Genomic DNA, 13046 nt, shown 5'->3' on the forward strand with positions numbered 1-13046 from the left:
ACTAGATGCGTGAGTACGTGCGCGAACACCCGCAAAGCATACATTAGCGTTTCAATTAAACAACTGGTAGCAAACTTCAAAAGTGCAGTGCTTATTAACCTAGATCATGATGTCCACTAGCTAAGCGGCTACCTTTTTATGCACGCATTTCTATAGCGCATGCGCACAGCTTGTTCATTGTGGGCCTCAAGCCAACAGCGCGCACCCAAAAGTATAAACAAGATGTCGGCCATCAACGCATAAGCACAGCGCACCACCTTACAATGCGCAGAAAAACGGGACCGAGATAATCGCGCAGGTCCACACGCAGAGCCGCACCGGAGAAAGCAAAATGTACCGCGCTCGTGCTTGCAGAGTAGCGGGACTCGCGGTCCTCCTCGCATTACCCATCGCGTTCGCGCAGGAGGGCTTCACGGCACAACCTACTGTCACTGCGGCTAAGCCATCGCTACCAGTCGCTGCTCCGGCGACAGTTGCCGGCGGTCGCACGCTTAAGAAGAGGCCCAATCCTTCGCAGTCGCTTGCGGGACCCAGTGCGGCAATGAGGGACGCCCTGGAAAACTTCCAAGTGAACGAGAACCGCATCATCCGCACCGAGGATTCCCGGCGTATGGGTGCGCGATACCTGAACGAAACCGAGCTGAGCTCCAACCGAGACTGCATACTGTGGTGTTGGGAGACGACAAGCTGCAACGTAGCCGTGTTCGAAGAAAAGGTAGGCATGTTGGCGTGATATTGAATCAAGGACGGCTCTTGGGCAAGACGCGCGCCAAGAGCAAAATGCATGCAGACTTCGAACACCCCGCCGCAAAAGTTTAATTACGGGACGCGCGGGCCAGAGAAAGGGAATCTAAACATCACCGGCAGCGTGGATTTGACAGCTGCGCGCACCGCATGCTTTACTGTTCGCGCACACAAAGCACAGGTATACCCTAGAGCTCTCTTCCATTTGCGTTCCATGGATATCCAGAGCTCATCGACGGCCTTTCTTATTTCTCTATTCCACGCAATTCACACTATCATATACATATTTATCATTTACATATATGTATATCATCGATTTGACATAAAAATGTGAGATTTGTTGATTTACTAAGTGCTAATTGTCCTGTGTTGCTCACTTCTTGTGCGCCGTGTGTAATACACGCAATATTGACCGTTAATGATTTTTTCTTCTCCACTTTCTTTTTTGTTTGGTTTTATAATCACGAACTCTTTTACAAACACACTAATTTTTGTGTCAACAAACCTGCGTATTCGTAAGTAATAGAGTCATATATATATATATATATATATATATATATATATATATATATATATATATATATATATATATATATATATATGTGTGTGTGTGTGTGTGTGTGTGTGTGTGTGTGTGTGTGTGTGTGTGTGTGTGTGTGTGTGTGTGTGTGTGTATAGTCTCCCAAGATATTCAATCATATAGAGCACATGTTAATTTTAGCACTCTATCAAAATGTTCAGAATTGTTCAACATGCATGTATATGTAATAATGTGTGCCATTATCATGTGGCTCAGTATTCAGTGTATTTACGAATTTATAAATGAGAAAACAGTAAAATTAAAACGATAATTAATCCCAGCAGCAAAATAACAGTGTTTAATTTAATGCTCCTGTCTTGTATTTCACATGTTGCTGTCTTGTACACAACAGCATGTCAAGAAGTCCAACAACATACTCATTTCTCTGCTTTAAGATTTAACCACTTTTGCTCTTCAAGCACTTTGAACTGTCTGAATTACCCGTAGTAGCATGTAAAATACTTTTCCAGTATGAATTCCAAGAGCCTCGTATATACAGCTTAGGTCAAACCTGGCCTGTAATGTAAGAGCTACAGTGAAATGGGGGCCACTTGGTGTGGTAATGAAACAGGAGACAAATAGTTCTTAATGCACATTAAACATCAGCTGTACACACTAACTGAATATTCCTACAACAGTGATGCTTTTAAACACTTCTCACTCTCAGTACGGTGTTACATTAACTGGACTCATACATCTGAAAACCAAGCCATTTTCTGCCTTCACATCAATGATAGAGCCTACATTTATGGTTGTCATGCACACATGTAGATCATCACTGTTCTGTATCGCTTTCCATAACCTTTGAGTAATACTGCTCACAAAAGCATTTCTTCTGTCCTAAGGCTTTTTTTTTTTTTGTCGCATTTCTGCAATTCCTTACTTCTTATTTGTGTAATATTAACTTTATTTGCTTAATCTGCGAGATAAATCCAGGTGCAATTCTGGATGCATGTTTGTACACGCATCCAGAAATGCATCCCTTCAATCATGTAAACACCATCCATACATTTTTTACGTGCCTGCCCAGTTCGTGTGAACGTTCGTTTATTTGGTTCTTAAAGGAAAGCCCAGCATAGTAGAATTGAAAATAAATTAAATCGAAGAAAAAGCAAGATTCTCCAATGTGCAACATGTTTTGACAAGGTGGGTTCTCTATAATTAGCGCTCTCATGTCTTTGATCAGGGCACATCAATGCACAGCACAGTACAGGCCACTGCCAGTGCCATATTGCATTGTGAGCCGTACTGCTAACATCTATATACATCCTTTCCTGGCGTTAATCTTGTGATGCAGGGAAAAGGCAGCTGTTACCTGTTCGACTGCGGGCCGCCCTCACACTTCCTGTGCCTCTTCACGACCCATGCGTTCTACACAGTTTCTGTGCTCACCGTGCCCACTCGCAACACCGAGGCCCCCCTCTGGCCCGGTTCTCACCACGAACAAGAACTCACACAGCTGCGCCAGCCCCGTCCCCTCGCCAGTGCTGATGGACCACCGCACAATCCACCTGCAGTGACGCAGGCACCCAAGTTGACCACAAGCACGAGCAGCTCGCACCAAGTGAATGTGGGCCAGGCCGAGAGTGACCAAGATGATCCATCAGACAGTAAGCATCGTAATTGCAGCACACAGAAATGGAGAAACAGGTCCTGTTAAATAGCAGTTCAGGAGAGTTGGCTTTGTGTTGACTGAAAAAACAGCACATAGACTACACGAGGGAAAGGATAACACATGCAGCAGATACTTACGAATGAAGATTATATATTTTTGCTATATAGCAGTAGTTCTCAAACTTTCTAGCCTTCATTGGCTCCTTACAAACCTTACAGGTTATTCAATGACATCCTTAACTATGTTTTCAATTCCCAAAGGTGTACAAGGAGAAACCACAGTGAAGATATGATAACACAAATTCGTACTTGCAGCTGCCAGAAAGATGTTTCAGATGCTTTATATGTAAACTGCACTTTCATATTGATTAACAAAAGCACTGTTGCATGTTCTCAAGTGGTGAAGATTGGCAACGGTTTTAACTGAGGAATAACGGAGACCTCAAATGTTGTTCGACACCTGACCTTGTTTCTTGTTTTCAATTTGGCTTTCTTTTGGCAAGTTTTCAATAAATTTGGACATAAGAAATGTCATCCCACTGCCTTGCTAAACTTCTCACTCAGTCTTTTGATAGGATGTGCTCATCAAAGGTGTGACACTGGAGCAATCCTCACAGTTCCTCTTGAAAATCCTCAAGGACTACAGCTGGTTTGCGAACCACACTTCAAGAACTTAGGCTACCATATAGTACTCCTCAGGAGAAGAAATACAATGTAATTTGTTAAGAGCTGAGTTGTCCTACCGCTTGTCTTATCTATGCCCTGCTTCTTTAAACAGACAGGTGAAACCATCAGTAAGACTGGAACAATCAACATAGCTTAAAACTGACAGCTCAAGAGAAGTTCGTTCCCTCACACTGCCATTTGACACAGATGCTTCCCAGTGCATAGTTAGCTTCCTTACTCAGTTTACTATGCTATCCTGCTTACCGCACAAGGGTGCAGTGTAATTCCTGAGACCTTTCACTGAGTGCAGCGATGTTGAACGTGGATTTGCAGGCCACCGATGTCAACACTATCAGTTCCGCTGCCAAAATTCCAGTGAATGCATTGCTGTCTACAACGTCTGTGATGGCATTCCGCAATGTGCGGATGGAAGCGATGAGGCCGAGGACCTGAAGTGCCCTGGTGCAAGTAAGTTCTGGCTTAAGATGAACTGACCACATTAATTTTTGTTTTTGTAGTTTGCCCATGTGAACTTTTCCTTGCATGCTCAATGAACAGCCTCTTAGTTGCTGCTTGGGTATAGCACATGTCTGCGATGAAAATATTGTGTGCTTTCCATTCCTACTGTAAGACCCTACAATACTGTGGATCGATCGACCGATTGATCAATCAATCGATCAATCAGTCCAATCGATCAATCAATAAATCAAATAATTAATCAATCAAACAAACAATACAAGAGCATGCAAATTATTTATAGCAGCTAAACAAATTAAAAATCATTCTTTTGTGCGATGGTGTTGCTGATAATGACACCACATTAGACACTTTATTCATTTCCAAGACAAAGAAAAGTGTGACTGTTAACATTATATTAATCATAGGTTCTATGTGATCTTCTTTGAAAATGGCTAATGCTTTAACAACTTTGGCACTTATTACTCAGCCTAAAATTTCCAAATATCAAATTCAGCAGAAATGAAACCTTATCAAAATATTGCCACTTAGCATGTTTCTGAATTTCGTGTATGTGACTCAATGGCTATTAGTACTACCTAAGTTTGCTTTGTCAAAAAAAAAGGCATTAAAAATGCAAGGGCTAATTGATACATCATGCAATTGAGAGCTAGGAAGTTGGCAGAAAGCAATATCAACACCAGTTTCATCCTACTTCTTCCTTGCATTTACCAGGGCAACAGTGGACATATGTATAACAGAATTCCATCATCATCATCACCACCACCACATGCTGTCATTACCATCAGCTTATACTATGTCTACTGCAAGACAAATGCATTTCCCATCAATCTCCTATTACTCCTGTCTTGGATCAGCTGATCCCATCTTATGCCTGCGAATTTCCTCATTTCATCACACCACTGCTGCTCTCGACTGCACCTGCCTTCCCGTGGCACCCGTTCTGCAACTATGATGGACCAGCAGTCATCTGCCCTATGCATTACATGGCCTTCCCAACTCCATTCCTTCCTCTCAATCTCAGCTACGAAATGTACAACGGAATGTGGAATAACCAACTACTCCAATCAACATTTCCGATTAACTAGTGTACAGACAGCTGCCAATATGAAATTCTGATATATCGGCATGCACTGATCTTTTTGTCGTTGCAAGTGAACTTTGTAGCAGTGCTCGCACTGTACAACTTGTCATATTGTTTTCAACAGAGATACCTGAGGCTAGCAGTGCTACTGCCAACCCATCCACGACGACTTTGCCAACCACAGCCGAACATGCTAGACCAGGAAGCACAACTGCGGTGGACACGGAACAGCAGGACAGAGTACCTCCAGCCAATCCTCTGCAACCTTCCTCGAATGACGACAGTCCCCGGCACAACTCTGCAGTTGATATGGGAGGTGTGTGGAATGATGAAGTCGGGGGCAAAGTAACATATGCTTTTTAGAAATGGCTTTAGGCATATAAAATAAGACACATACAACAGAATGAAAGACATGGACAGGTGCAGTGGTTAAGCACAGAGAAATGCACAACCCTCCTTGACACTATCTGGGTGATGACAGCACTAGCTATAACTCTAAAGTTTATGAAAGAAGCAAGCAGAATGTAAACTTCAAGAGTGAGAGGCATGGCAAATGCTCAGATCTGTGCCACATTATGTGTCAAACATCGAAACTCAATGAAAAACATTGGGAGCAAAATGGAGGCAAACACGACCAAAGTGGGGACATGCAGCTTCCTGTAATGCATGTCATTTTGAGATATTCATCAACCAGCTTGAAGGAAGATGCATCGGCATTTGGCATATCATTTCATTAGAAAGCCTTCCTTACATGCTCTGGGACAAAATATGCGTAGAGCACCAATCTAATTTTCTGACGGACTTTGGGGACAAATGTCTAAGTACTGGCGGTAGTCTTTACATATTTATTAATTGGAGAACCCTTGAGAAATAACTGGCATACTTCAAGTAATTAATGAAAAGTGAATTAGTGGTCTAGGTAATTATGAGTACAACTTCTGATGCCCACAACTGCAAACACCACTTTGCAGAAGAAATAACTTCTTAATTTCTACTACATTAATCATTTCTATGCATTGCTTAAAAGCCTACTATGGAGCATTTTGTATGCCAATGCACACAGCTGTCAGTCTGACCAGTTGCTATGTATGGTAATGATAAAGCAATGTGTGTAACCAGGCCAGTTGGTAATACATTACAAAAACAGCACAGCAGCGGACAGAAGACAGAAAGAACAAACGAACAAACAAAATATCAGTGCTTGTGTTCGTTAATTTGTTCTTTCCATATTCTGTTGGGCCGTTCTGTAATGATAAAAGCTAAACACAGGCATTCAGTTAAATTGAGATTACTTTAACAAAGCTTTCTTGCTTGCCCATCGCAGGGAGAATTCCAAAGCCTGTGCTCAGTGGCCACAACAGCTTCTCATCTTTGGCTCACAACAACAGGCTTCGTTGGGGCGATGAAAGCAGCCACAGTCACGCGCGGCCAGAGTACAGAGACCCATACGAAGAACCTTTTGCAGCAGAACAGACCAAGTACTACGACTACGGGCAGGCTTACCCTGAGAGCTACCGGTACTGGATTAACGACGCTGACACGCAGCTCTACCCCATGGTAGCTGATGGTACGGCTTTCTGCATGACTTTTCATAGACGATAGTTACAAATGACCAGAGGCTGTGACAGTTAGTACATTTAACATAGGAGCAACAATCCAATGAATTTGATTATAAGATGTGTCCTCAGTAGAGGTACCTGTTTAAACCGATAACAAAAGTCAGGGTGTCTTACATTCTGTGCTAATGCACGCTATGAATGTGATTACATTCATAGCATTATACTTTTTCAGTGCTTGTTCTTCTGCACCTCAGTGCAGCTTCACCTGAATGTGTCATTAGTTAAACCACCAGTCAGTAACACACCACATTACACCATATCCTTGATACACTATGCCACACTCTATACCATACCATGCATACCCTACAATACCCTACCAATATGGTATAATATGCCATATATATGTTATATCATGTTATCATGTTATACAATCTGCCATACCATATCAATACATCCTACCAATGCCATAATGCACATGTATCTACATCAGTCCAAGTGCTGAATCCAAGTACTAAATTAATCTGTAAGTCACTTTCTTTTGCTTTTGCTGCAGGAATCATCCAGCCACAGAACTTCAGAGCCCAGAAGCCAAGGATGAACCTTCAGCAACACCAATACCAGCAGCAGCAGATGCAGCAGCAAGAGCTTCAGCAGCAGCAACAGCAAAGGTTGCAGCAGCAGCAGCGCTACCAGCAGCAGCAGTTTCGCCAACACCAGCTCAAGCAGTTGCAACACGAACTGCAGCAGCAGAAACAGCAAGTGTCGTCTATACAAGACTACCCACCCAGTCACTGGAAGATAGGTCATGGGTGAGTATTAGATTAAAGCTTGACACTGCAATCAAGGACTGGTTCAGTGCTTGTTGCTGGGCTAGCTGGTTCATACTTATTGTGGTGTAATAGGATGCAAAACAATATGACATAAGATCAGGAAAAAAAAAGAATCTGTTTTTTTTTCCCTTGCACTTCAACCAGCACCAGTATCTTCTCAAAGCTATATGTCAGGTACCGCATGTAGTACGTTGCATAGGGGATGTGTCCTATTAGCATAAAAGGCTCCGTAGAAGACAGGGAAGAATAGAAAGCAGGGCTCACTATCAAAGAAATGTAACATATCATTACCTGTTGCTGGGCTATCTGTTTATGCTTAGTATGGCGTAATAGGATACAAAATAATGTGAAGTAGGAGCAAGACAGGATGAGTGCCTCTCACGGAAATAGATGCTCTTCCATGCCCTGGTCTTAACATTGTTTTGCATCCTATATACACAATGTTGAAAACTGGTCATTTGCTTAACATTAAGCATGAAAGCAGCATCATTACTATACTAGACCTACAACTGGGACCCCTTACTTCCTAACTGGGCTGTAACTAAAAATGCAATACCCAATTGACTCACAAGTGAGACCAGTTGGTTTCCACTTAGCCTCCAAATGGAACCATTTGCTTCCCGGCTGGCCTCCGGCAGAGACCAGTCGGGTTTCGACAAGGACCAGTTGATTAACAGACAGAACCAGCTCGTACTAGTTGTGATCGCACCACTTGAAACACTTAAGGTTGTAGTTCAGGAATTTCACTAGGGAGTAGTTCTCAACCATTGGTCCACGGAACTCAAAAGGCGCCGAAAATGCACAAAGGTTCTCTCCATAACTGCGTACCTACGTCCACTTAGAGGATCAAAGGTTCTGACTAAATGCAAGCAGTAATGAGACTAATAATCTTGTAGGACCTCTGGGATCATGCCATTTAGACATTTTTCATTTCAGTCAATTTCTGAGATAATTTGCATGCATGCAGTTCACAAGATAAAGCAGATTGAGTGCTAACCTTTATGGCAGCCTTAGTAAGCATGTTCTAGTTAAGGAAATGTCACGTAGTGGGCCTTGAAGAACACTCGATTCTAATTTCAGGATGTAATCACATGCATTGGGCTTAGTAATTAAAAAAGGAGTGAAATATTTGTAGTTGGTCCAGTGATTGCAGTTGTGATTACAATGAGCTAGATTGTTCTTCCTGTCCATAAAACTTGACTGAAGAGGCAGGGGCTGGTAATTTGGCTACCTGCATATACAATTTATTTTTACTGTGTTCAACACAGTCACATTATAAAACACATCATAATCCATCTTAGTGCATTATAGCCTTATTGCTTTTGCGCCATAAAACCTTATATAACTAACATAATAAAATATCCTGCACAGTATTTACAATGCATCTTGCAGCTTAGTCTGTCTTTTCCAAGTAGCTTTAAGCTAAGGAACCCCTGAAGGATATTTTTCTGGCTATAGGCCAATCTTCATTGAATAATGTACTGGTTTAGCAGATCTCTATGACACGCTGCATCTCTGCAGCCCCTTGGGTCCCGTGGATCAAGGTGACAGCTATGGACCACAGCCATACCCTCCGACCCTGGCTCCTTACAGTCGACGTCTACACCCTGGTATTGGAGGCCATTCAAACCGACCAGTGCAGAGTTTGCCACAGGATATGCAAAGCAGCAAGCTAGCGGAACAATCTGTAGGCCAGCAACAGGGTCTCGTGCAAGAATCACAGTCTGACTCGCAGCTGGAGCCACAGCCACCACTGCAGGAGCAGCCAAAACTCAAGCCGCATCCAGTGATGCCAGCCAAACCGGTCGCACCAGCTGCCAATGAAGATGGTGAGGAAATGCTCATTAACTTGTATCATGAACAGCGCTCTATCAAGTTCATTGCATGGTTTCAAAGTTCTCTGTAGGTGTGTAACCAATACAATTGAACTTATGGATATAATGAATTATTGGATATAACAAAGTAAATATTTTCATGCCCGTGTGCAACGAATACAAGGTATTTTCGTGTTTCTTGCAACTTCTTAGTACCATATTTTGGCGCATATAACCCGCTACCGCATATAATCAGCACCCCCAATTACAACAGCCCTTCACGGCGCGTGCCGTGCTGTCGTGAAGCCACACTTTATGGCGAAATTTGCATATAAGCCGCACCCCCACTTCACTGCTAAATTTTAAAGAAAGTTTGGTGGGGGTTATACGCGCAAAAATGCGGTAGCAAGGTTTGCTTGTATCACTGAGTGCATTGCCAGCAGAGCTGCCCCGAATGCGAAGCTATTAAGTTAAAAGTACATGCTTCCAGCAAAATTGTTTACTACTATTTTTAATAATCCTTTATTTTGACAGAAAGTTCTTTACATGCAACACACATCATGCATATTGTTTTGGAAACAGAGGTCATTTTACAGAGGAATCGAAAGCAGCAGTGATGGATTTCTTAATCGCCGTGGTGGCTTAATTAGCGGTTATGGTATTGCACTGCTAAGCACAAGGTCGCAGGATCAAATCCCAGCCAAGGCGGCCGCATTTCGATGGGGACGAAATGCAAAAATGCCCGTGTCACATGCATTGGAGGCACGTTAAAGATCCCCTGGCATTCAAAATAAATTCAGAGTCTCCCACTACGATGCATGCCTCATAGTCAAATTGTGGTTTTGACACATAACACCTCAGAATTCAATTCATTTCAATGGATTTCTATTATGGAATTTTTTTAGCACTGCACGTTATGTCCCTACAATTGAACAGGAGATTCTATAAAGAAATGCACACAACAGCGCATAATTGCACAGTATCAAGGGGCAAAATTGCATATGATATTGTAAGCATTAACACTTGAAGATGCCTGGGAGCACTTTTGCTTGTTTTTTTTGTTTGTTTTCATCTTAGTCCAGTGAAATCTCGTTCTAATAATGTCGCAGCCAACACAAAAATACCTTTGTTATATATCCTATTTTCAACAAACCTGCTATACAATATTCATCATTGGTACCTGCTGACATCAGCAAGAAACAATGTATATTGACTCTGTTATATCCAATAATTCATTACATCCAATAAGTCTTTACATCACTGCTCATTATATTGAAGCTTGACTGGATTAGGTGGAGACTCAGCCTCTTGAGCATACAACCTTTAGACTAACAACCATATTCACAAACATAAATCGACTTAATACCCCTTGGCTCCATCAAGGGGAGGGTTGCACTGACCCTCAACCGACATGGATACGGTGCTTTAGCAATGCTGCCCGCTATTTCCTGAGCTACAACTTCATAAACATGTGCTGCTAGCGTCTACCCAGAGGCACTGGAGTGAAGCCAGGCTTTTCAAGAAAGTTATCACTGCCAGAGGGTGTTACTGCATGCATGACCCCCAAGATTTTCAGCACATGCAGTGCAATTAATCTCTGAAGCCATGGTTACTGGAACACATTGATTACCTCAGTCAAGGGATGGCATTGTCCTCTCTTTCAGCAAGTCGAAACACGTTCATGAATACGGAGTAACAACCCACAAAGTATGTTTTCATCATCCATATTCAAAACAAACTAATCTCATCCAAGTTGGGTTTATCTATGTAAATGAGCAGATAGTTATTACAAGATTTTAATTCTGACTCTGGTGTGTCAAATGTATTATCAAATGCTGCATCAACATCAGCTTGATCAGACCTCCTCACATGCTTGCAAGTCCAAAATAATCACCTTTTCTTTTTGACAAAGTTTAACTTTATGTCCAGTGTGAATTTACTGGCCCTACATCCCAGTTGTAAAAAAAAGGCGACATAAGCCTCTCATTACACTAAAAAGCGTATGCAGCAAGTCACCCTATCTCCATGAAGTAAGGTATGGTGCCTGGGGGTATAGCATTTGACAATTATAGGCAAGAAAATGTACAACCACACAAGTTGCAAGCCTTAAGTTTATTTATTTATTTATTTAGGAATACTGCAGGCCTTAGAAGGCCCAGGCAGGAGGGGAAAGGTACATACAAAAAAAGAAAACAATAGATTGACAAAGGAGTAAAAAAAAGAAAGCTCCGGAAAAAATGTATTAGAAAGTACAATCGCATAATGAGTAAAGCACCTCTAAATAATGCATAGAGAGTGGCAGGTACAAATTGAAACACTGTTTCACAAGCAAAGTTTCAAAGCACAGGAAATGTAACAGAAAAAAAAAGGAGGAGTGCATAATTCAATATTACTACAACGCGCAAATGAATAAATATTGCACAACGATACAAATTGAAACGAGATTTCGTAAGAACAAGCACTAAAATTAGATAGTAATAGAGGCTATTGAGTCAGTGCTGAGAAGTTTGTTATAGGGTAGGCTGTTCCATTCCGTTACTGTTCGAGGGAAAAAGGAAGACATAAAGACATTGGTTCTACCATTATAAGGCGTTAATGATGCAGCGTGGCGATGTCTTGTTCGGCGGGCAGTAAGGGGTGTTATGTAAGGTTCGGGAGAAAGAGATAGTTTATTGTTACTCAGCAAGAAGAGAAATTTAAGCCTGTGAATTTTTCTTCTTAGTTGCAAAGACTGAATATTGTGTTCAGCCATTAACTGAGTTGGGGAATCACTTGTGCGATATTTAGGGAAGATGAACCTTACTGCTTTACGTTGTATCATTTCTAGCGCATCGATGTTAGTTTTAGTATAGGGATCCCATACAATAGCTGCATACTCGAGTTTAGGACGGACAAGAGAGGTGTAGGCGATAAGACGGGTTTCAGAAGGAGCGTGTTTTAATTTATGCCTGAGGTAGCAAAGCTTCTTAAAAGCCGAGTCGCAAACATGGGAGATGTGCGAGTTCCAACTAAGGTTACTGGCTATTGTAACACCGAGGTATTTATATTCATTCACCTCCGTAAGAGGTTTGGATGCTAGGCTATAGGTAAACGACAATTTATTAATTTTCCTAGTTATTTTCATAAATACTGTTTTATCAATGTTAAGCTGCAAGCACTACAAGCAAGTTGTAAGCCATAAGGTTTTAAGAGGTCATAATTTTCAGTTGTCTGTCAGTTCATTACAATCAGTGGAATGAGCTGCAGCTTCATTGAGTGATACAAGTACTGTCTGTACTGTGTCCTTGCCTACACACCTGTGAATATATTAAGTTATGACGAACTTGACCACAAGCCAAACTACACTAACTGCACATTATGCATAGTACTAAAATTTATGTGCAGCTCCTTTCAGTCACAAATGCAAGGTGCATGTCAGCTAGCAAATGGCACCTGGAATACAGGCAATGTGCACTCTGCCCTTTTTTTTTTTTTGAAGCAGCAAAAATTGAGACCAATTTTTCACGCACAGTAAAAAGTCACATGAATGCTGCCTTTTCTTTCTTTTAAGGACTGTGTCCATCCATGTGTTGCACTACCTTATCCATTTGCCATTCCACATGCATTTCCCAGAGATTAAGAAAATGTCTCACCTCTTGCTGAACTATCATTTTTTATTCCCGTGCAGATTAAACGTAG

General features: G+C 41.8%; 1 protein-coding gene across 7 annotated transcripts in view; it reads left to right on the top strand.

Annotated features, from left to right (window-relative positions):
• LOC135904358 (uncharacterized) overlaps positions 1-13046 on the top strand; it is a 36862-nt gene that overhangs the window by 3542 nt on the left and 20274 nt on the right. For 3 of the 7 annotated variants that reach the window (XM_070521596.1, XM_070521595.1, XM_065435007.2), the window contains exons 1-7: positions 83-715; positions 2622-2934; positions 3938-4072; positions 5290-5481; positions 6490-6732; positions 7278-7533; positions 9076-9383. In XM_070521596.1, the coding sequence (XP_070377697.1) occupies positions 332-715; positions 2622-2934; positions 3938-4072; positions 5290-5481; positions 6490-6732; positions 7278-7533; positions 9076-9383 (1831 nt within the window). In that variant the 5' untranslated portion in view covers positions 83-331. Of the gene's footprint in view, positions 1-81; positions 716-2621; positions 2935-3937; positions 4073-5289; positions 5482-6489; positions 6733-7277; positions 7534-9075; positions 9384-13046 lie in introns of those variants that run through there. The other 4 variants (XM_065435008.2, XM_065435010.2, XM_065435009.2 and 1 more) reach the window with 4 other exon arrangements.

The sequence above is a fragment of the Dermacentor albipictus genome, chromosome 7, assembly GCF_038994185.2.
Source record: "Dermacentor albipictus isolate Rhodes 1998 colony chromosome 7, USDA_Dalb.pri_finalv2, whole genome shotgun sequence".
Lineage (NCBI taxonomy): Eukaryota > Metazoa > Arthropoda > Arachnida > Ixodida > Ixodidae > Dermacentor > Dermacentor albipictus.